Source organism: Jaculus jaculus, chromosome 12, assembly GCF_020740685.1.
Source record: "Jaculus jaculus isolate mJacJac1 chromosome 12, mJacJac1.mat.Y.cur, whole genome shotgun sequence".
NCBI classification, from domain to species: domain Eukaryota; kingdom Metazoa; phylum Chordata; class Mammalia; order Rodentia; family Dipodidae; genus Jaculus; species Jaculus jaculus.
This window is the reverse complement of record NC_059113.1, coordinates 67,994,165-68,017,394: the sequence shown is the minus strand read 5'-3', so window position 1 is coordinate 68,017,394 and position 23,230 is coordinate 67,994,165. Positions and strand designations below refer to the sequence as shown.

At 36.4% G+C, this 23,230-nt stretch overlaps 1 protein-coding gene across 8 annotated transcripts in view; it reads right to left on the bottom strand.

Moving 5' to 3' along the window:
• Nucleotides 1-23,230, bottom strand: part of Kiaa1109 (KIAA1109 ortholog) — a 240,137-nt gene that overhangs the window by 122,502 nt on the left and 94,405 nt on the right. For all 8 annotated transcript variants that reach the window (XM_045130867.1, XM_045130873.1, XM_045130872.1 and 5 more), the window contains exons 28-42: nucleotides 21,636-21,891; nucleotides 19,725-20,562; nucleotides 18,493-18,563; nucleotides 17,278-17,451; nucleotides 15,542-15,662; nucleotides 14,451-14,597; nucleotides 14,002-14,129; nucleotides 13,042-13,241; nucleotides 10,403-10,600; nucleotides 9,467-9,678; nucleotides 8,903-9,054; nucleotides 6,722-6,872; nucleotides 6,174-6,326; nucleotides 3,394-3,634; nucleotides 1,830-1,972 (exon numbers count right to left, since the gene is read on the bottom strand). In XM_045130867.1, coding sequence (XP_044986802.1) covers nucleotides 1,830-1,972; nucleotides 3,394-3,634; nucleotides 6,174-6,326; nucleotides 6,722-6,872; nucleotides 8,903-9,054; nucleotides 9,467-9,678; nucleotides 10,403-10,600; nucleotides 13,042-13,241; nucleotides 14,002-14,129; nucleotides 14,451-14,597; nucleotides 15,542-15,662; nucleotides 17,278-17,451; nucleotides 18,493-18,563; nucleotides 19,725-20,562; nucleotides 21,636-21,891 — 3,185 coding nt within the window. The remainder of the gene's footprint in view (nucleotides 1-1,829; nucleotides 1,973-3,393; nucleotides 3,635-6,173; nucleotides 6,327-6,721; nucleotides 6,873-8,902; nucleotides 9,055-9,466; nucleotides 9,679-10,402; nucleotides 10,601-13,041; nucleotides 13,242-14,001; nucleotides 14,130-14,450; nucleotides 14,598-15,541; nucleotides 15,663-17,277; nucleotides 17,452-18,492; nucleotides 18,564-19,724; nucleotides 20,563-21,635; nucleotides 21,892-23,230) is intronic.

The following is a 23,230-nucleotide window of genomic DNA, read 5'->3' as shown; positions in this document are numbered from 1 at the left end:
TGCATGTGTGTTGAGGTAAACGTCCAGGGTCTGCCTTAGTCACTCTCCACCTTATTCCTTTATTATTATTTTTTTAAAGGTAGGTTCTCCCTCTAAACCCAGCTTGCCTAGAACTTAGTGATCCTCCTATCTTGCCCTCTTAAGTGCTAGCTAGGATTACACATGAGAGCCACTATGCCCAGCATACCACCATATTCTTTCAGACAAGTTCTCCTGCTGAACTTAGAGTTCATTGATTCATCTAGATGAGCTGGCCAGCAAACCCCAAGGATTCTCCTGTCTCTGCTCCTCAGTGCTGGGCTTAAAGGCACATATCACCATGCCCAACACTTATGTGGGTGCTTGCAATCTGAACTCAGGTCCTCATTCTTGTGTGGCAAATGCTTTACTGACTGAGCCATCTTTCCAGCTCCACTGCTTAATTTTTATCTAAAAATTTTAATATTATCAAAATGATCAACTTACCTTATAGATTCTAAGTATCAATGTAATGCAGACTTTGAGAAGATAAACCTGACTGTTTTCAGTCCTCAAAAAAGTTAAATTAGCACAATAAATAAATAAGCCATAAAACCCAGCTTATTAATTTCCAGATATGGTTCATCTTATTTTTTTTTTTTTTTTGGTTTTTTGAGGTAGGGTTTCACTCTAATCTAGGCTGACCTGGAATTCATTCTGTATTCTCAGGGTGGCCTTAAACTCATGGCAATCCTCCTTCTTCTGTCTCCTGAGAGCTGGGATTAAAGAAAGGCGTGCACCACCATGCCCAGCTTTGTTCTATGCTTTTTTTCATGTCTTAACTGTCATTTGTTAAAAATTGTCCAAATGAGTTTCATGTTAAAATGTCCACCTTACAGATAAAGCATATGACACAGTACATTTAGAAATCTTTTTAGTCACAGAGTGAGCTTCAAACCAGGGCAGAATGGCTACCAAGGATTAGACTAGCCACTTTGCTGTATGGTGACTCTTATGAAGCCACTATTAAATTTGTTAAGACAAAAGAGTACAATTAAAGCCATAAAACTTACCTAGCCTAAAAGCTGTATTTACCAAACAATATCTTTTTTATTAAAACAGAAAATGGCAAGAATATTAATATTTTTAATAATGGATTTCACTGCATAATAAAGGAGCACCCTGGGAAACAAAATAGCTCAGTCAGTCAGTACTTGCTTTGCAACCTGGAGCTTAATACCCAAGTACTGACTATAATACAAGCATTGGTGAGGTGATGACAAGAGGATCCCGGGGACCTGTTGGACACCCACTGTTGCTGAACTGGTTAACTCTCAGCCAATGAGATCCTTCCCAAAGGAAGCACATGGTGTTTCTGAGGTTGCCCTCTGGCCTCCACACACACATGCACAAACATATGAGCAGGCACACACACATTAAATAAAGAAACAGGAGACCAATAAAGTCCCTAAACATGAATTATTAATGATGTAGTTTTCCCAGAAATACACACACACACACACACACACACACACACACACACACACACACATATACATATATACTGAAATTTACTGGTCAAATTAATTTCAACATAAAAATTACTCAAATATTTATACCTAATATTTAATACTGAAATAAAGTTTTAGGTTTTCTGTGTAAGGTTAAGCCTTTAACCAAAATCAGCAATAATAGTAGCCTGGCGTGGTGGCGCACGCCTTTAATCCCAGCACTTGGGAGGCAGAGGTAAGAGGACCGCCGTGAGTTTGAGGCTACCCTGAAAACACAGAGTGAATTCCAGGTCAGCCTGGGCTAGAGTGAGACCCTACCTTAAAAATCCAAAAGAAATAAATAAGTAATCAGCAATATACCTTTATTTTTAGTGCAGAGTCACTATGGGTGTGAGTTTTAGAAAGCTTTCTCATTATCTCAGCTCCAGTTACAGGTCCAGAGCTACCAGGTGGTGGTCTGTTAGCTGTTCCTTCTAGTAGCATTGTGTGTTCACTGACTGTGGCTGAAACAGTTCAAAAGAAATAAATTTATATATTATTGACATGTCTTGAAACAGCAACTGATGTCCCAGGTTGTTTAACTGTAATTCAATTTTCATCTTTCACCAACTGTAGGATTGTTATATTTATTCTTTTCTCTCCTTTATTTCCCAACTTTAATCCTTACTCACTCCTCAGGAAGGGATAAGGAGTTTCTACTTAATTTTACATACAAATGGTACAGACCAAAGCCCAACCTGAGAATGGACAGAATGCTATAGATACACACAGGCAACTGTGAGGAATTAGAAAGGGATAGTCACCAACTTTGTGTAGACTCTTCAAAATAAGCAATAAACTCCAGCCAAATTTCTTTTAAATATAAAGTTTTGTGTTTTAAATTAAGCTGTATAAATGTTCTGAAAATTTTAAGACAACCCTTCTCACCCCATGGCACTAATTTATATACCATGATAATAATAACAATTAGCTTTTGGCAAAAAAAAGTATATATATACATTTCAGCATTACCTATCCACCTTGTTCAGATATAATCATTTTATTAAAGTAGTTGTAAGGGGCTGGAGAGATAGCTTAGCAGTTAAGCGCTTGCCTATGAAGCCTAAGGACCCCAGTTTGAGGCTCAATTCCCCAGGACCCACGTTAGCCAGATGCACAAGAGGGCACACGCATCTGGAGTTCGTCTGCAGTGGCTGGAGGCACTGGCGCGCCCATTCTCTCTCTCTCTATCTGCCTCTTTCTCTCTCTGTCTGTCACTCTCAAATAAATAATAAAAATAATAAACAAAAAAATTTTAAAAATAATAATTGTACGCATAACACAGGCCCCAAATTTGCTTAAATTATGGATCAAACAGGCAATAGGTAATAAGAAAAATAATTTTTAAAAACAGATAAATGTACAAACACATTTTTTGTGGGTTTCATTGGAAGCATTTGTTATATTAAGATGTACTTTTATGGGAAGAGCAGATATCTACTTCATTTAACAAGATCAAACATATAAAGCCCATCAATAAAAAGATCCCATATCACTATCATAAATTTAGCTTAACAAAATTCACACTTGTATAATTACACCATAGGATTTTCCAATTTGGGATAAAATTATTAAAATTATCATAAGTACCATTTCCCAAGTATGCAACAGTTATCTAAAGGATTTTGCTCATATTACTAATGTAATATATGCTGTATAATATATAATACAGCATATAATATATTTATGTATATATAATATGTAATAATATATATAAATAATATATATAATAAATACATATATAATAATTATATATATAAAATAGGTAAACATCTTGAATGATACCACCTCAAGAGACACATGACTCATAGAATATATACATACCTAAGCAGAATATATACACACTGACTACGCTAAGGAAAGAAAACATCTATACTAACATTACCTGCATCAAATTCAAATTCTGCTCCGTCAGCACTGGTATCACTTTGAAGACCACCCCCATTGTCCATGCCAACTCCATTTTCATGTTCACGGTCCACAGCGGCTTGAGGTCTTGGTGGTTGAGCTGGTCTATGCAAGCTAACTCCTTTAAAGGCTGGAGTTACCACAATAAACTTCATCCACTGTCTTGCCAATGCAACCAGACCTTTCTTTAAAGTTACCAAAGCAGGAAGTCCATCACTCTGTAATAATGATAGTGAACTGATAAGTAAACTAAAATAGAAACTTATCATTTAAGGGTTCAGCAGACAGTTCCTTATTTAAATTTCAAAACCTCCACTTAAAGATGAAGACAGTAAAACTGAGATACTCTGTACAAAGTCAGACAGATTTCAAGCTGACTATAGAACCTGCTCTGGCTGGACAGAGAATGAGCATGCCCTCAAGGGTTGTGTGGTGGAAGCTTGGTCTCCAGTGTGGCACTATGAAAAAGCAGAAGGACCTTGTAAGAGGTGGAGCCTGGTAGAAACAACTAGAGACAGTAAGTGATCTTAGGGTGCATTACCACAGTTCTGGTGGGACCTTGCTTAGTTTCTACGCTTCCATAGTCTCTTGTGTCCTGTTTTATCACATTATCACTCTCACCTGTGCTCACTCCCACCATGAGGCTGGCTGCCAAGGGGCCCTCACCAGACCCAAGCAAATGTCAATGCCATAACCTGGACCCTCTAGAACTGTGGAAACTACTTTTTCTCATAAAGTAGCAGTGCCAATTATTTCATTATGGTAATGGTAACAGAAAACAGACTGACACTGAACCCAAACTCTAAATAAAACATGGAAACTTCTTCATAAAGTACCAGCTCCAGGTATTTCAATCTAATAACAGAATAACAAAGAACCCAAACCCTAAATATAACATTTCATATTTACTTTTTAAATTTATAAATGACTTTTGCATGTGGATATGTGGAGTGTGTGCATGTGCCTTCCTTGAATGCTCTTCACTTTATTTACTGAAACCAAGTCTGTGGCTTCACTCTAAGGTGCTTGATTCAGCTAGTCTAGCTGGCCAGTTTGCCCTGGGGAATCCCCTAACCCTGCCTTTGCCTCCTAAGTGCTAGGATGACAGGGAGCTCACCATGTTCACCCAGCATTTACCTCGTGCTGGAGATCTGAACTCAGGTCCTTAGACTTACTTTACTGATGGAGCACTCGACACTGCTTATTTCCATTATAAAACACAGCAGCACCAGGTACTTAGGACACAAAACACAAATTACAAAACTGAAATTTGAGGGCAGGAAAGATGGCATGTTAAGAGTACCAAGTATGAGGATCTGAGTTCAATCCCCAGCACCTATGTAAAAAAGTGGACATGACTATGCATGCCAGTGACCCCAGGATAGAGAAAAAGATCATCAGGGCTCAATGCTTAGCTAGTCTAGTAACAAAAAGCTCCAGATTCAGTGAAAGATTGTCTCAAGGAAATAAGGTGGAAGAGTAAGAGAAAAGGACACCCAACATTCTCCTCTGGCCTCTACACACAAAGAGCATATGCTTCTATACAGGCATGTGCATATACCATACACAAACCCAAACAATTTTAAGAAGAAAAACAATTAGAATTTTTTAAAGAAGCATTTAACTCACTTTAGTTTTTGTTCCAAATGAAGACTCAAAACGTATTTGAGCTACTGGCAAAATCACATACTTCAAAGATTAGCTAGCAACCTTTTAAACATATAAAAATAAACTAATAAAAATGGTGGACATAAAGGGATTTCCTAGTCTTAAAACTTAAATGTATTATCAGTAACAATTATATAATTTAAAATATACTTGGGTTGGAGAGATAGCTCAGCAGCTAAAGGCACTTGCTTGCAAAGCCTAATGATTCAGGCTTTAAAATATATATTAACTTATAATTCCTCATATTAGAACAAAATGGCCAGTTTGGTCACAAACAGCACCATTGTCTACAGGGCAAAAATCACCCCATTTACTTTCTGAGGAATGTTAGGCCTGTCCTTTCCTTCCTACCTGTTCCTCTCACATGAAAAGCACATCTAGCTGAGCATGCATCCATAGTAAATGCCTGCCATTTTCTGTTCTAGCTTCTCTGCCAATACTTAAGATGGGCAAGCCAGGCTGGCACTACTTGTGTACCTTTCAGTATGTAATTTCCCAGTAATGGGAAACAACCTGACTGGCAGACTTTGCCAGCAAGTGCCTCTAACCACTGAGCCATCTCCCCAGCCTCTAGATTCTTGCCTGGTCAATGTTGAGTTGGCCATTAAAAATGTTTATATTGGTCTCTAGTTTGACTATTCTTTTTATGCTATATTACAGCAAAGAAAAATTTTGTAATTATATAACCTCCCCTCTATCATTAATTAGTCTTTATGTTATTAAACCATTATGTGAAGTAAACTGGCTTGAAACAGTTTGTAACTTCAAGAAAAACCTGTTCTACTTTTCCTACCCCTTCCCTTCCTTTTCTGCTCTCTGTAAACAAACCTGCTTGTCCTCCTTGAAGCTTGGCTTTTTTTTATAATTCCACCCTTGATCAGGTTTTCACTGAACATATTGTGCTGAGAAATCTCATCCATGTTCACAGTTTCTACTAACACCTGTATATTGGCAATAGCCAAACTGTTAGTCTGACAACAACAATACTGTCTATTGGTCAGTATTTCTAATCATATCTCTCCCTATGCATCTCAACCTAGACAACAGTACTCTTACTATAGAATACTGACTTCTTTAATGCTGACTCACCATTGTGGCATCTTCAATGATGGAATAATTTGCTTGGTGCAAGTAGTGGTGTAGAATATTACACAGTAAACATGAAGGATTTTCTTGAAGAAAGCGAGCAACTTTCGTTAGTCTGTTGTATTTACTCCTTAGGGGAAAATGTACACTTTTATTCTGAAACCAAATAACATTAACAGATTTAGAATGATATGTATGAAAGATCATACAATAAAAGATATCTGTGGTTTAAAGGTTAAGGTGCTTGCCTCCAAAGCCAAGGGGCATAGGTTTGATTCCCCAGGACCCACATAAGCCAGATGCACAAGGGGGCACATGCATCTGGAGTTCATTTGCAGTGGCTGCAGGCCCTGGCATGCCCATTCTCTCTCTCTACCTGCCTACTTCTGTATCTCTTTCTCTCTAATAAATAAATACAATTATATATATATGAATATATGATAGCTGGTATTTAAAAATTTCCAAGTCTAATATTTCTAACAATTATGAATAGTAAAGGATCATATAACAACAAATCATATCTGATACCTTAATATGATCAAAAGACATACCTCTAAAGCTTCTGTCATTATGCAACCCATAACAGCACAAATTCTTAAGGTTCCTTCAGTTTCTAATTTGTTCAGGGATGACTTGAGTTGATCAATGGGAACCAGCCATGCACCAACAGCTGGGGTTGCTGTGCTTAAAAGGTTCAGCTGTCTTTTAAAATGAATTTATAAAAGTGTAAGAACAACTCTCAGCCTTTATATTTCAAATAATCTCTGATATATACAGTAATTACCACTATTTTATTCAGGTAAAATCACTTTGTTTTCCATTTGATTGCTGACAAATTATGAAAATCTAAGTAAGAAATATAAGAAATGGACATTTGGAAAGGAAAAGGGGGAAAGATGGAGGGAGAAAAAAGAAGGGGAGTGGGATATACAAAATGAAATACTTTATGAATTAAGAAACATATTCTGTCATTTAGTAAGTTAAAAATATAAGCCAGGAGTGGTGGCTCACGCCTTTAATCCCAGCACTTGGGAGGCAGAAGTAGGAGGATCACCATGAGTTTGAGGCCACACTGAGATTACACTGAGATTACATAATGAATTCCAGGTCAGCCTGGGCTAAAGTGAGACCCTACCTCGAAAAACCAAAAAAAAAAATATATATATATATATATATATATTTATATATACACACACACATATAGATGATTTAAAAGAGACAGCAGACATACGCTGCTCTATACCCTGAAGCCTTAGGTTGTAGTGCCAGGGGTGGGTCTCTCCCCCAATAAGTTATTTGTTAGGATGGCCCAAGAGGTACCCAAAACAATGAAGGCCATTGCCAATTGGTTATCCACCAGAACTAAATGGAAAGCCCTGACTGCTGAAGACACACATGATTCATGACACTGAGACATCAAGCGGGAATTGAGCTGGAAGCTACCTCCTTGCTGGCTAGCTGCTATAGTACTGGCAAGTGTTATGCTGACTGCTGGGGGAGGAAAATCATCAACAGTCTTAACAAGCACTGGATCCTGCAAGCTACCCAATCAACCAGGCAGTCAAATGTGCCTATGGGGGCAAAAGTGGTACATAATTTGCAGGAGTAATCAACTGCTCTCTGATTGGATTTGAGGTTCACTCAATGAAGAAAATTCATGTCTGCTTGATTAATATTGTTCTCACTTTTAGTTAGAGAAGCTTCTTTTTACAAGTGGCAGTGAATACTGGGAAGACCTAAGGAGTTAAGACATCAAGGAGTTAAAAAGAGAAAGCCCAGTGCTTAGCACTAGACAAGTTATTTCTATCATACTCCCCAGGGCTCAGAGAACATTGTAGAGGTGATAGAAAGAATATTAGTGCAGCTCCCACTGCTAGTCAGAGAAGCTTCTTTATAGAGATGGGAGTAGACTCAAATCAAGAAAGCTAATGGCTGTTGAGAACTCAACACTAACAAGAAATATATGTAGTGATGCATGCCTTTAATCCCAGCACTCAGGAGGCAGAGGTAGGAGGATCGCCGTAAGTTCGAGGCCACCCTGAGACTACATAGTGAATTCTAGATCAGCCTGAGCTAGAGTGAGACCCTAACTCAAAAATTAAAGGGGGGGGGGGGGAGAGGCCTGTATCACAGGCTCTAAGGCTCAGCAAATATTGCAGAAAAGGCAGCAGGCACAGAGCAGAACAGAATACCCTGGAGCATTGTCATATGGACATTAACTCACTGGTGCATTCATATCCTTAATAGCAATTTTTAGCCCCACAAGATCATTAACATTTTGGCATAGAAGATATAAGAGGACACAAAGAATAAGGCATCAAAACAGAAGGATGAAAACACGGAAAAAGGAGGGTGTTCAAAGAGGTACAAAACATTTTGGAAGACCTGATAAATGGAAACATGTTTATAGATGAAACAGTATTATCAACATGTCAGGTCTCAAAATGATCTCAAGCAAGGGCTGGCAACATATTTTTTTTTTTTTGGCAAAGAGACATATTAAATTGTTTGTATTTGCGGAACATAGGGGATTGAGTTTTGTTAAGGGACAGATTACATAGTTGGATTTTTGTGGCCATATATTTCTGTCTTTGTAATGCAAAAGTACAAATATATAAAAAAAGTGTGGTTATGGTTCAGTAAAATTTTATAACAACATACAACATAAAGAAGTACATGACGCATAAAAGTATATTTGAAATAAAGAAGAAACATCATTGAACATTTTTTACCTAGAAAATGCATGTATGGTAGATCTCACATTGGTGGGAGCTGCAAAACTGAACCAGATTTCTTTAATGGTCAACTTCATGCTACATGAGTCTGGAGGTGGAGGCATCAGAGGTAGGTCTTTCTTCAAATCATCAGATTCAACTCCTTCATCCTATATAACATAGAAAGCCAAAAACATACCAATGTAGAGTCCTTTTAAATCCACTAACACAGAGGTTTACTAGTGCTTTAAAATGAAATGTTTTCATCCATCAGGTTTGATAAAAAGAAAGTCATAAGTAAATATATTCTAAGAAATTAATTTTGAATCAAGTGTGAAGCTCTCTATTTTTAAAGCATCATAATTATCATTAGAAATTACACCCTCTTAGGGCTGGGGAGATGGTTCAGTGGTTAAAGCCACTTTCTTGCAAAACCTAAGGGCCTGGGTTTGATTCTCCAGTATCCACATAAAGCCAGATGCACAAAGTGGTGTATACATCTGGGGTTTGTTTGCAACAATAAGAGTCTTCTCTCTCTCTCTCATAAATAATTTTTTTAAAAAAAGAAAGAAATTCACCCACTTGTTCATCTGAGACCGAATTTCCATTCAAATCTGAGGAAGGGCTTATCTGGTCACATGGAAGATTATCATCAGAAATATCAGTATTATAGCCACTGCCAGTGGGAGAATCAGAAGAATTATTGGATGTCAGCACTCCACCCCTTTCTGTAACACTAGCTTTACCCATAATTCCAAAACTGTTATATAAAACTGCACCAGACTGTCTTCCTCCTGTTAAAAAAAGGATTTATTTAAATACAAATTTATTTATTTAAATACAAATAGGTGTTTTAATGCTACATTTTACACCTGTATAAAATATCATCAAGATTGTATCTTTCTTCACTAAGACTTGGCCCTTATCTAAAATGGTTATATACAATTGATTTATCATATAAATACTTAAAGACATATATAACAACTAATAACATAGTAGTTATTGTATCTTACAAAACTAAACTGAAAACTTTAATACACAATTCAGCCTTTCCACTTTACATTTTTAACAAAAATATAAACTTTTCTTTCCCAATACTTTCACTCTTCCTAAGAAGCAAGTATAAGAATTTTCACTAAACAAAGGAGTTATATTTACACCTTACATGGAAAAGCTCTAAAACTCAAAGGCCAGTTTTCAAAGATATAAACTTTCAAACAGCTGGAGGCTCCATCATTTACTTGGGAGTTTCTGATACCTAACTTCTGGTCTGGCCCTGAGGTTTATATGTCTGAACCCTGCCTGGTTTTGTATCTCACAACTGAAGGAAATGCCTTTTTTGTTGTTAGGATGGGTAACCATCTACCCAGGTAGATAATTAATGATACTAGGTAGTGCTTTCTGTTATACTAATGCTGATTTATGTCACTCAAAGCAACAACCATTCAAAACACATTAGTTAGCATTGTGAGGCCTAACTGTCCTCACTTAAGCAGAAATCAGGAAATAAAAGTTTACCTTTTATGGTTAGGTTCTCAAGTCCACATTCAAACATTATCCAACCCCATTTTTCTTGGCTGGGACCTATCCGAGTTACATCTGGCATGGCTTGCTGATCTGTCTCATCTACAAAAGTAAATTCATCCAGTTCTTCAAGAGTAAATAAAACTTTAGACTTCTCAAAGGGAATGGCAGTGATGGCACAGGTCCCAATGTCTATTATAAAGACAGGAAAATAATATTTTTTAAAACATTTGAAAAGAATTGCTACTGGGCTGGAGAGATGGCTTAGTGGTTAAGCGCTTGCCTGTGAAGCCTAAGGACCCCGGTTTGAGGCTAGATTCCCCAGGACCCACGTTAGCCAGATGCACAAGGGTGTGCACGTGTCTGGAGTTCATTTGCAGTGGCTGGAGGCCCTGGCACGCCCATTCTCTCTCCCTCTCTCTATCTGCCTCTTTCTCTCTCTGTCGCTCTCAAATAAATAAAAACAAAAAAAAATTTAAAAAAAGAAAAGAACTGTTACAGTGGTTGATTTAAAACAATACCTTAGTAGTCTGTCAAAACAAACAAACTTACTGTTAAAATAATGCTACATACATTATGTGCTTGTACAAAGAAGTAAAGAAGATTTGATATTTGAAGGAAATTGTTCAAAGTTAGTATCAATTTGTTTCTAAAAGATCACAAAGTATTCTAACAACAACATTAATAAACTCCCAAATCAGCTTTGTGATCAAGTATTTAAAATACTTTTTGTCATTTTACAGAAGAACAAGTACTTTGATTCATTATCCAGCCTTAGGAAAAACATTATTTTCTTGGAAAATTATGCCTGTGACTAAGACTACTTATGCTAATATAGTTTACATAAATGAAATTGTCACAGGCATTTGCTAATTCACAAACATAATGAGATGGATAAGACAAGTTTTTAGTTTACCTTTCATTTTTTTGTTTCTTTCTCTGACTAAAGCTCATTAATATAGAAAAGGAAAAGGAATATAAAAACGCATGCAAATTTAGAGCCCAAGGATAACTTATCCACATTTGAACTAAACCGCCTTCTAGCCTTTTAGAGATCATTTTGCAAACCCAGCTTTGGTTTCTGCTGTTCTTGTAACAAGAAACCACAATAATTTCCTCAGGCCGATCACTAAAAATTCCTCCAAGGTATCATTTTAAATAGTATGTATTATTACATTACATGGAAATACCATTCTTAGCATTTATCATTAGAAACTATTTCCTATTTGAGGAATAAATATTCACCCATATTTTCTCTGGATGATGCATTTCAAACAACATAAGGTATTGTGCACAATCTGTAGGACAACCGGGTGCAAACTGGTTATCAGTGCAAACTACAAAGCTTTTCAACTTTAGCCATCATAATTTCCATTAGTTTTACAAATAGGGTTTGCAGGTAGTTATTAGTCTCTCAAAATCCTCAGGTCGGGCTGGAAAGATGGCTTAGGTTAAGTACTTGCCTGTGAAGCCTAAGGACCATGGTTCGAGGCTCGATTCCTCAGGACCCACATTAGCCAGATGCACAAGGGGACGCACCTGTCTGGAGTCCGTTTGCAGTGGCTGGAGGCCCTGGCGTGACCATTCTCTCCCTCTCTCTATATTTGCCTCTTTCTCTCTCTGTCTGTCACTTTCAAATAAATAAATAATAAACAAAAAATTTTTTTTTAAATCCTTAAAAGTCAAATGCTGTGGCTTCATACACAAGGATAGTGAACTAAACTTGTGAAAGTCATTAACAGTTATACAGACCCAGAATACAGACAGGAACATAATACCTTTAGAACCTACAAGATATAACAAGCAGATTCAAGGAATCCATTTATTCATTCAAGAATGGTCATATGTCTAACAGACAGATCATCTCAACCAAACAAGACCAATGAGCATAACTTATTTAACTTAATTAAATCTGACAATCAGAGGTCATTTAAGCCTCCCTCTATGTTAGAAAAGACAATAGAGTCAAGAATATTTAAATGGTATATAAACCTATATTTTTCCTTTGCTCATCAGGGAATTTAAGAAGAATATCTATCTAGACTGGGTTAATACTACAACTGGATCTTTTTGAACTTTTTAACTTTAAGTTATAAACAATTTTTTTTTAACTTTTGATGCAGGGTCTCATTCTAGTCCAAGCTGACCTGGACCTCACTTTATAGCACAAGCTAGCCTTGAACTCAGTGCAATCGTTCTACCTCAGCCTTACAAAGGTTATATTAATGATGTGAGCCATTAATCCATACCCTGCTTAAAGCTACAATTAAAAAAAAAAAGAGAAGGAGGAAGAAAGAAAGATGGAGGAGGGGAAGGAAAAGAAGCAGAAGGGCTTTAAAGATCATTTTAGCTTTGCTCTACAAGAAAAAGTAGACACTGTCATAAAGAAACGGAGGCAATAAGAAACAACTCCTAATCCAGGGCAATACCACTCACTCACTTTCCATTCTGACCAGTTTGTGAGCAATGAGTTGTTAAATATCAGTGCTTAATATATGTAGAAATGGCTTTCTCTTTCTTATACAGCTCTCAAACTGTAGCAATATTTAAGTGGGAAAAAAATCATGTTCTAGTTTATAAAACTGTATCATGCTTACCTATACTAAAAGAAGAACATACTTGGAGAATACTACCTGAAGTATCGAGGCCCCTAAGCTGTCCATGAACTCGGTGGATGTTTAACTTGGCAGCTATTTCTTTCCCTTTTTCTGCTCCAGCATTTGACCTGAGAGAGCCAGATGACTGAGGTTGCATCTTACTGGCATGAACATATCTATCAAAACTTGATGTTTTGCTAGGGTCTGTGTTACTTGAAGTTTCTTCAACTACACCCCTTTAGAAAAAAGAAAAAGTATATTATAATTAACATTTAAGTAATATAGTTGAATGAAAACATTAAAATAATTTACTTAAAAACTCCACTATTGGGCTGGAGAGATAGCTTAGTGGTTAAGGTGCTTGTCTGCAAAGCCTAGGGACCCATGTTCAATTTTCCAGGTCCATCATTAGCCAGACGCACAAGGTGACACAAGTGCGCAAGGTCGAACTAGTACACAAGGTGGTCCACATGATGGAGTTCGATTACAGTGGCTGGAGGCTCTGGCACACCAATTCTCTCCCTCCCTCTCTCACATGTGTGTGCATGCATAAAAAGAAAAATAAAGAAACAAGCCTGTCTGTTGAGTTTGCCTGAAAAGAACTCCACTATTATAACTAAAATAACATTAAGCCGGGCGTGGTGGCGCATGCCTTTAATCCCAGCACTCGGGAGGCAGAGGTAGGAGAATCACCGTGAGTTCAAGGCCACCCTGAGACTACAGAGTTAATTCCAGGTCAGCCTGGACCAGAGTGAGACCCTACCTCGAAAAACCAAAATAAATAAAATAAAATAACATTAGTAACAAATTACCCAGCGTTTATTGAAAATAACTATAAAAATCAAAAAATTTAAATTATGTTACACTCATGTACAAAGAGAAGTTCCAAAACATTTTGAGTTTTATCATTACAATTCTCAAAAATGTATAGATAACAAAGGCTTGTTTTCACATCTAACAAAATAACTATGGCTCAGATTAATAAGATCTTTTCACCTGTTCATACGAACTTGTGTAGCAATCCTGTCAAAACATAAAGCCACGAGGGAAACATGAGTCACGCTTCTACAATGAGCTGTGGTTGGAGATTCTTCCACTGAGGCTTGCAACAAGCATAAGTTAACCTAACACACAGAATGTCATAAATTTATGAGTTGAAAAACAAAAAGGTGACACACCTATAATACAAATAAAGATAAACTACTACTAAAAATGGCATACCCATACATAGACAAAGCTTATAGATTCTGAAAAAAATCATCAAACGGGATAGACACAGAACATTTTACTATAGTGTCTCCTCAAGTAAGCTATATATACTAAGTCTATATTAGATCACCAAAAGAATGAAATACATTTTTAAATATTATTAACTGGTCCACCATTATTCACTCTGGTAAATGCAAAAGAAGGTAGTCAAACAATATTTCTGGAATGCATATTACCTTTGGTATGCTAACATTAGCCTGAAGACCTTTAATTGTTACATTATCATGCTTCACTGAGAGATTTGTCTGTGCTGGTCCTTGGTTAGTTGTTCCTATTATAGGGTGCTCAGTTTTTGTTCCTCGAACATCTTGCTTAGAAGAAAACTGAAAGGATTCAAAGTGAAATTATTTTCCAGGCCTTTCCTAATTTCTACATCACCAACAGCAATGGCATGTGTATCCATGGTGCACTCCTTGTATTCCTATTGCCCCATCTATATACCAGCCAACATCTTAATATCCAATGTTAAAATCTAAGCCATACAAAAGGCAGGAAATACAATAGTTTCAGGGCTGGGAAAAAAAATCATATATAGTAAAGTGAAATCACCCCAAAGAGAAACAAAGATGATAACAGAAACAGCCTGTTTTATTTTGGGGATTACTAAACTCTACTGTCCTGAAAGCTGACTTGGTTTCTGGGAATATTCCCAAATATATTTTTCTCATACTACTGTATATTAAATACCTATCATATGAAAGGTACAGAATATAGAATGAGTAAATGGCTCACCAAAAATAAGTAGGCTCATTTTCTCCACTCACCTGTTCTCTAATCCAAATAAGATACTGATTTAAAAAAAAAGTGTTAAACCTGAAGAGCACAGGCTCAGCAACTGACTTTACAGCCAGACTAAAGCAGAGAAGGATGCATCACACTGTAGGAGACAGTGACTTGATTCAAGGAGTGTGCATGAGGATTATCAAAACATTAAAACAGAGAGAAAGAGGACAGTATTGTTTGCTTCTTAAAGGCACTAAGGTACTAGTCATAAAGAATGTTCACTAACCTAAGAGCCAAAGCTCTTTACAAAAGGTTTGAAAAAAAGTCAAAATAAAAAGAATAAGCTATAATTTTAAGTACTACCTGCTAATTGAGTTATTTGTGCTATCTTTTATGAAGACATACAGAAGCTTGTGGAACATGTCTATGGATTCTAACTTACTTTACAGATAATATTTTGATACATTTAAGTTTAATCAAGTTTCAGTATTGGTATACATAATGAAATCTTAACTTGCTATGCCCACTACTAAAAAAAACTTACATTTTCTGAGAAGGTAGTCTTGCTATTTTGCACAGCTTCCGTAAGGACTTTAGCATGAAGATCATCTACAATTGCAGCTGGATGTCTAGTACTAGCACAATGAACCATTGCTTCAATATATCTGAGGAAAGGGAAAAGGAAATGAAAACTTACAATTTCACTTAAAACTGTTATGTGGGGGTTTGAAGGTGAAATGTCCCCTATAGCCTCAAGTGTTTATGATTAAACGTACTTGGTCCTCCAGCTGGTGGAACCTTTGGAAAGTAGAGCCTTATTGAAGGAGATATGTCACTGAGAGAGAGCCTTGGGATTTTAAAATATAGCCTCACTTGCCTCTGACTAAATCCTTAGGACCATGTGACCCAGGCTTCCTATTAGGCCTGTCATGCTTTCCCTGCTATGACGAAACTTCCCCTAGAAACTGGAGGCTAGAAAGAAAATCTTTCCTTTCATAAACTGCTTCTGGTTGGGTGTGTTTGGTCTTAACAACAAGAAGGTAACTGCTATATATGATCTTTCTTCTAAACCTATCAGTGAAATTTAGCCTCATTTGAGTTTTCACGATAATTTTCAGTACTGAAATGTGAAAGCTCACTTTACATTTTTACGAATTATGTAAGAGACATTTTTGAGATTTTTACCTCTCTGTTTACCACTTTAATCCCAAGATGAAACACATCTGATTGGGCATGGTTTTAATGAAGTCCTACATTTTTCTACAAGCTTCTATTTTAACATTCCTATCCAAGCATTCTTTTCTCCTAATTTCTCCATCATCAAACAAGCATGTGTTCTCACTACCCTGTTCCCCATGGCCATCTACATAGTATCTAATATCTTAACACCCAATTTTAAAATCCAAGCTTTACAAACTAGGAAACAGACCAGACACTAAAATTGTACATATTAGCAGAATACCATGTAATTATTATGAAACATTTACATTATGTTAAGCATCTACTTCCTCAACATTTATCATTTATTTATGGTAAAAACTTAAAATTTTTTCTTCGGTGCACCCACAACTTCTTTCCTCTCTAACTCAGAACCCACTGATTACTCTTTTTCTGCCTTTCCTCTTCCCTACTCTCCCTGACTTCTGATAATAACCATTTTACCATCAAGTTCTAATAGCAATTACTTTTGATTCCACAAGAGTGAGATCATGCAGCAGTATCTGTCTGTGCCTGGCTTATTTCAGTTACCATAATGACCTCCTACATTGTTGGTTGGTGGATATTGGTCACTCCATTCTTAGTTACTGTAAATAGTGCTACATCGAGGAAAGAGGTCTTCTTCACATATTGATTTCATTAACTTTATATATATATGTCATGTAGTGGGGTTGCAACCGCACTACAATGACAACCATCCTTACTGGGGTAAGGTAATATATCTCATTGTGGTTTTGAGCGGCATTTCCCTGATGATTAGTGATGCTTACCTTTTTTTTTTTCATATACCTGTTGGCCATTTGTATGTTTTCTTTTGAGAAATGTTTATGTAGGACTACTATCCATTTTTAATTGGGTTGTTTGGATTTGTGCTTTGGAGATTTTGGAGTTCCTAATATATTCTGGGTCTCAACCTGGTTTAGCTATTTGTTCACAAATATTTTCTTCCATTCTGTATGTTGTGTTTTCATTTCTATACAAACATATCATATTATATTTACTTATACTGCTTATAATGATAGTTTATAAGGTAAGAGCTATGCATATAGACAAAAGCATTACCTGTCTAAGGCTTCAGCTACCAGTGGAGTCAGAACAATGTCAACAGTTCCTTTCACTTCAACTATGGCTGTTGTCTTGGTCTGAGAAACTGGCTGATCCAGAGTCCATTCTTCTGTTATTGTTTCATCATCTGTGTTATCAACAATTTTCTTATCCAGTGGAGTATATGGTGTACTACAAAATTTAATAAGCAAAGCAAGCATATATTTAAAAACAAAGAAAAGAAGTTAGGACTTCCTTAAGGTGAATACACACTTAAACTGCATTTATTTCAATATGATTCACAGAAGTAGACTTAATATTTCATATCCCAAATAATTTTCCAAGATAATCCAAATGACGTACTAATAAGATGTAAATTGGCCAAAGATATATATCAAATGAGGAAAAATTGCTTTTTATATAATTACTTGATGGACCTATCCTAGAATACAAAAAATACTTTTCATTTGTTCTAAAACATGGGAATTTATTTGAGGTAATTCACTTTTTTTGGTTTATTTTTATTCATTTGAGAGCGACAGACAGAGAAAGAGGCAGAGAGAGAACGGACACGCCAGGGCTTCCAGCCACTGCAGACAATTCCAGATGCGTGCGCCCCCTTGTGCATCTGGCTAACATGGGTCCTGGGGAATCGAGCCTTGAACCAGGGTCCTGAGGCTTCACAGGCAAGCGCTTAACTGCTAAGCCATCTCTCCAGCCTGGTAATTCATTCTTAAAAGGTGATACTTCAAGTAAAGAATGGTTATTATTAGAATAAATATACTTATCCTACAATCCAAAAGGTCTGACTTATCTCTGTAAATATACAATTTGAGTAGCCCACTCCTGTACTCCCAGCTACTGAGGAAGCTGAGGCAGGAGGATTGCTTGAGTCTAGGAGTGCTGGGTTAGAGTATACTATGTACATGGAGTATCTTCTGCATTAAGTTTGGAATCAATATGATGACTTCCCAGGGGTGGGGTAATACCAGACTACCTTAGATAGGTAGGGTAAAATAGCCCAGGGTTGGAAATGGAACAGATCATAGATATGCAATCTGTAGCTGGACATGGTGGTATGCACCTATAGTCCCATCTACTTGGGAGACTGAAGCATGAGGGTTCCTTTAGCCTGGGAGTTCAAGTTCAACCCTGGAAAAACAGCAAGACCTATCCTTAAAAACAACAACAACAAAAAGAGTGAAAAGATGAAAATATGTAATTCTTTCTTACTTTGATGTTGATCCTGAAAGTTGCATGCCTCTATCTAGCAAAGAATTAGCAGTGAGTCCCTGTTTAATAACCTAGAATGGAAAACAATGCTTTTAGTCTAAAATTTTAATATTATTTAATAATATTATTTGATATTATTTTGGGGGAGTTTATGATAACCCACATTTGTGAATACTCAAGTTACTTTATTAATGATTTTGACATCTTCAATATAAATAACAGAAACACTGAGAAATTCACAGAAAATATCCAACTGATGATAACACTGTCTATTCAAATCCTCTCATCCTCAATTACTCCTCATGCTTCAATTTTCAGTTTACATACATATTCTAGGTTGACTTTCCATGTCAATACAATCCTGGGCACTCTATCCCCACTATTATCTAATGCTACATCCCTTTGATTATCTTTTCAAGATCCTCTCAACTTGAAACCATATGTCTATTTGCTTATCTATTAATTGTCTCCCACCTTTATTACACTATAAACATTGCATCTACTTCCCTCCCTATTTCTCATCTAATGCCTGCCTCACAATAATTATACAATTATAATTATATGATATAATTAAGAATGTTTGAACAAATTAAAATGTAGATACTTCAAGTTAACAAATGGCTATAAACAAATGTACATGAATGTATGCATATGTATGTACTATGTAAGACTCTATACATATAGTTTTAATCTTCAAGGTCACAAGTTTGTCTTACTCATTTTAAATATAGTTTTTATATTAGTTATTAGCACTAAATTTATTTGGGGGTGGTTTTAGCTTTTCTAAGGAAGTTATATACAGAACATATTATAGACATGGGAATAATCATTCATACTAAATTATAAGAACTCAAGTCCAATGAGTGAAGCCAGATTTGACTAAAGCAGTTAGGTATAAATTGAAAGAATACTATTCAAAATATACCCCAAATCTTATCTTTAGGACAGAATATGTGAGTTCACAAAAGAGATTTGATCTTAACCTTAGCAGTACTGTATAATATAAATAAGCACAAACTATATTTGCTACAATAATGCAATAAAATCTTAATCTACTCATCAATTCAACGTGCTTAAATTTATAATACTAACCCTAAGATTTAACTTATAAATGGAACCATGACTTCAAAAAGTCTCATTCAGAAAGGTAGCTGACACGAGCAATATTGAAAATAACTTTTTAAAAATTTGCTTGTAAATATGCCAGTCACAATAAATGATTTGATTTCTACCTTAAATGTTGGAACAGAAAGCTGTTCAAATGATGATGAGCTTTCTTCACTGGTTGGTGTATCCAGGTCAAGGGGACGATGCAATGATGACTTAGAGGTTCTTTTGTTGGTGGGATGTTTAACAGACCAGTTAATTACCTGGTACTGAGTTAGGTAAGTCTGGTAGCAATTCATCACAGGTTGTTGAGACGTAATCTGCTCACCCTCTACTGTCTTCTCACTTTCTATGACATACAGATGTTCTACTGTGTCATCCTCTCCACCTAATGCAGAAACAAATGAAGCCTGGGAAGGATGTGTTTTGAATGGAAGAGTTCTGGGATCTGGAATGCTTTCTCCATGGACAGTGAGAGGTCCTTCTACACTGTGATATATGGAACCCCTGCTATAGTCAATCTGCTGTGTTTGCTTTTTCTTCTTTTTTCTACCCGGATAAGTTCCAGGGCCTTCATCACTACTAATAGGCTCAAATTCTTCAGCTGCAGAGAAGTAGGCTTCACTATCAGCCATTGACATGCTGGAATCCATTGATCGATACTGATGAAATGAATTAGAGTCAGCTGATGGTGTGTATGGGAATGAACCAAAACTTCTCCTCTGCTTTGGTGAGTCTAGTACATTCTCATCACTTCGGGAGACATCACTACTAAACTGGACGCCAACTGTAACTGGCTGTTTGTCCCCATAAAAAGCAGCAGTGAGGCTCTTAGTACTTCCAAGTCGAGTGGAGCATACAGAGGCTTGTCGCTTCAAAGGAGATCTGAGAGGAGACTGACCTACTGATTTGTCTTGGATGTTAGGAGATACAGGGCTGGTTCCTGAAATTTCTGTAGGAATACTAAATCAAAAAGAAAAGTGATTTCTATTTTCAGAGCAACACGTAATTTAAATGTACACAGAGTACTGCTTAGTAATTTGACCATTTTACAAAGGAGAATTTTAGATTTTACAATGTAATATTAGCAAACAATAGCAAAACAGCACAATATGTGTTCATATCCCCCACATAGCTCCAAAAACAACTGAGGCATCTTGAACACAATGAAAATGTAAAGAAAGCCAGGATACTAGCATATTGATATGGTTTATATGCCTTTTCTTTCTACTTCCTCTAAAAGCTTGTTCAACAAAACACACTAGAGATCTTTGACTAAAGAGAGGGACTGAAAAGAGAGAAGTCATAGAAAAATATTTCTGATTTCAGCAACTGAGGTAGTAGTGCCACTAACTGAGGCAGAACAAGTTCAGACTATAATAATAAATACATTTTTAAATACACTGAAATTAAGGTCTCCATGAAACACACAAGTAGAAGTAGCCAGCAAGTATAAAAGCTTGAGATACAAAGACTTTTGCTGGAGTTTTACATTCAAAAGATAAAGGCCATAAGTGAAGCCAAAGAACTACTGAGACTTGTCTAGAAAAACTGTACAGAATGAGTAAAGATGTACAGTGCAGCTAATAGTGATACCACCACTCAAGAAATGGCAGGCTGCAGGAGAAAAAAAAAAGAGGAAGGAAAAATGAAGATCCTGGAAAAGGAGAGAGAAGGAATATCCAAGGCAATTAAAGAAATTGTGAAATCTACTGTCAGCCAAAAGTCAAGTGAGCTTCAAAAGAAGGGAGTAGCCAATAGTTAATGTGTTAAAAGGTGGAGCAAAATCATTCAGTAGACTGGTTCAGTATCTGAACAGAAACTATAATTCAGTCTCAGAGGAGAGATGACAAGCAGCATTTCCATTTCTTTTGCATTTTCCTAATGTCTGCAAAGAATGTGTTATTTTTATTCAAAAAGGCAAATTAAAAATTCAAAATATGTTCATATACAAGTAGCGAAAGAAGTTGTTACTCGTGACATAAACACATGTAATCAGGTTATGACTAAGTTTCTAAGTCAACATGAACACTCACCTTCCTTGGCCTTCATCTCTTTTTGTACCATGTAAGACATCATTCTGAACTGATTGGTCATCAGCAACAAAGGAGGGGCTTTCCTTTTCAGCAGCCAGTAATGGTTGAGCAGCACTAGAGCTGCTATTCTCCTCTGAGGAAGAGGATGAGCTATGTGATCGTAAGGGCACCTGGAGACTAAGGTGCTGAGTTTTTCTTTCTACTTCTATTCCTACTGATTTGTGTTCCCATTCCTTCCTTTTTGCATTCATATTACCTACATAAACAAAACATGGGTTAAGTTAACATAAACATTTACAGTTCAATAGATGAAAAATATGGCAACTTAATATAGGTCCATTTTTAAGTAAACTCATTTTATAAAAGCACAAGTATCTAATTTCACACAGTAATATGTTAAGCATGACAGACAGATATCCATGTAAGTATGGATCTAGATCTACAGATGGTAAAGTTTCTCGCGTTAACCTTTTATTTATTTAAAAATTTTAAAAATCAGAGCTAAGGGTATGGTAGAGAAAATACTTACAGCATGTGCAAATCCTAGATTCCATCCCCAGCACACATACACACTCACAATTCAAATTTACAGAAAACTTTAATACCAAGAACATATTTTTTACTGATATTAGTTTGTTTTAGACATTGTTCTGTATTTGTTGTAAAAGTTCACTGCAAGGGCTGGAGAGATGGCTTAGCGGTTAAATGCTTGCCTGTAAGCCTAAGGCTCAATTCCCCAGGACCCACATAAGCCAGATGCACAAGGGAGCACATGCGTCTGGAGTTCGTTTGCAGTGGCTGGAAGCTCTGGCGCGCCCACTCTCTCTCTCTCTCTGTCACTCTCAAATAAATAAAAATGAACAAAAAAAATTAAAATTTTTTTAAAAAGTTCACTGTAAGCAGGAATAGTAGCATTTTTCATTCACTGATGTACTTTCAGTGCTTAGAACAACTTAAACACAGTAAGTACTCAATACTGGATGAATAAATAATGACATCACAGCCAGAGTAGAGTATCACGGTTTCAAAGCTTCCTACAAGCTCTGTAACATGACACTTCAACAGGGGAGAATTCCTTAGCAAGTTCCCACAATAAAGAACTTGCTCAAATTCCTTTCTTCTCCAATCATCCCTGTGCTACCCAAGAACAAGAACCTGATAGGAAGGAGAAAATATAACCCAATCAGAACACAGTTTTAAATGAAATTCAAAGAGGAGTATGACTTAAAAACTTATTCTAGTATTTAATTCTACTACCATAAATGCAAAACACAACAAAAGCTAAAACAAAAATGGCTTTTATTCACTTCAAAATGATAGGAACTAAGTGGATCCTTAATTCCAGCAGGATGAACTTGCTTGTTCTATACTGACACTACACATCTGTATTCAGCTCTGGAAAGACTAAGGCAGACTCACATATACATGCAGATACTAATTCCAATCTCTGCTATACAAGAAACCTAGGGTCACTTAATGTCCACAATCTTCCACTAAAAATCACTAAGGGATTTTTTTATATACTACTGATTACAGTGTGAGAATCGTAGTTAGCTTTGTCTTTGCTCAGTTCATGGTTAAAAAGGGAAATTAGT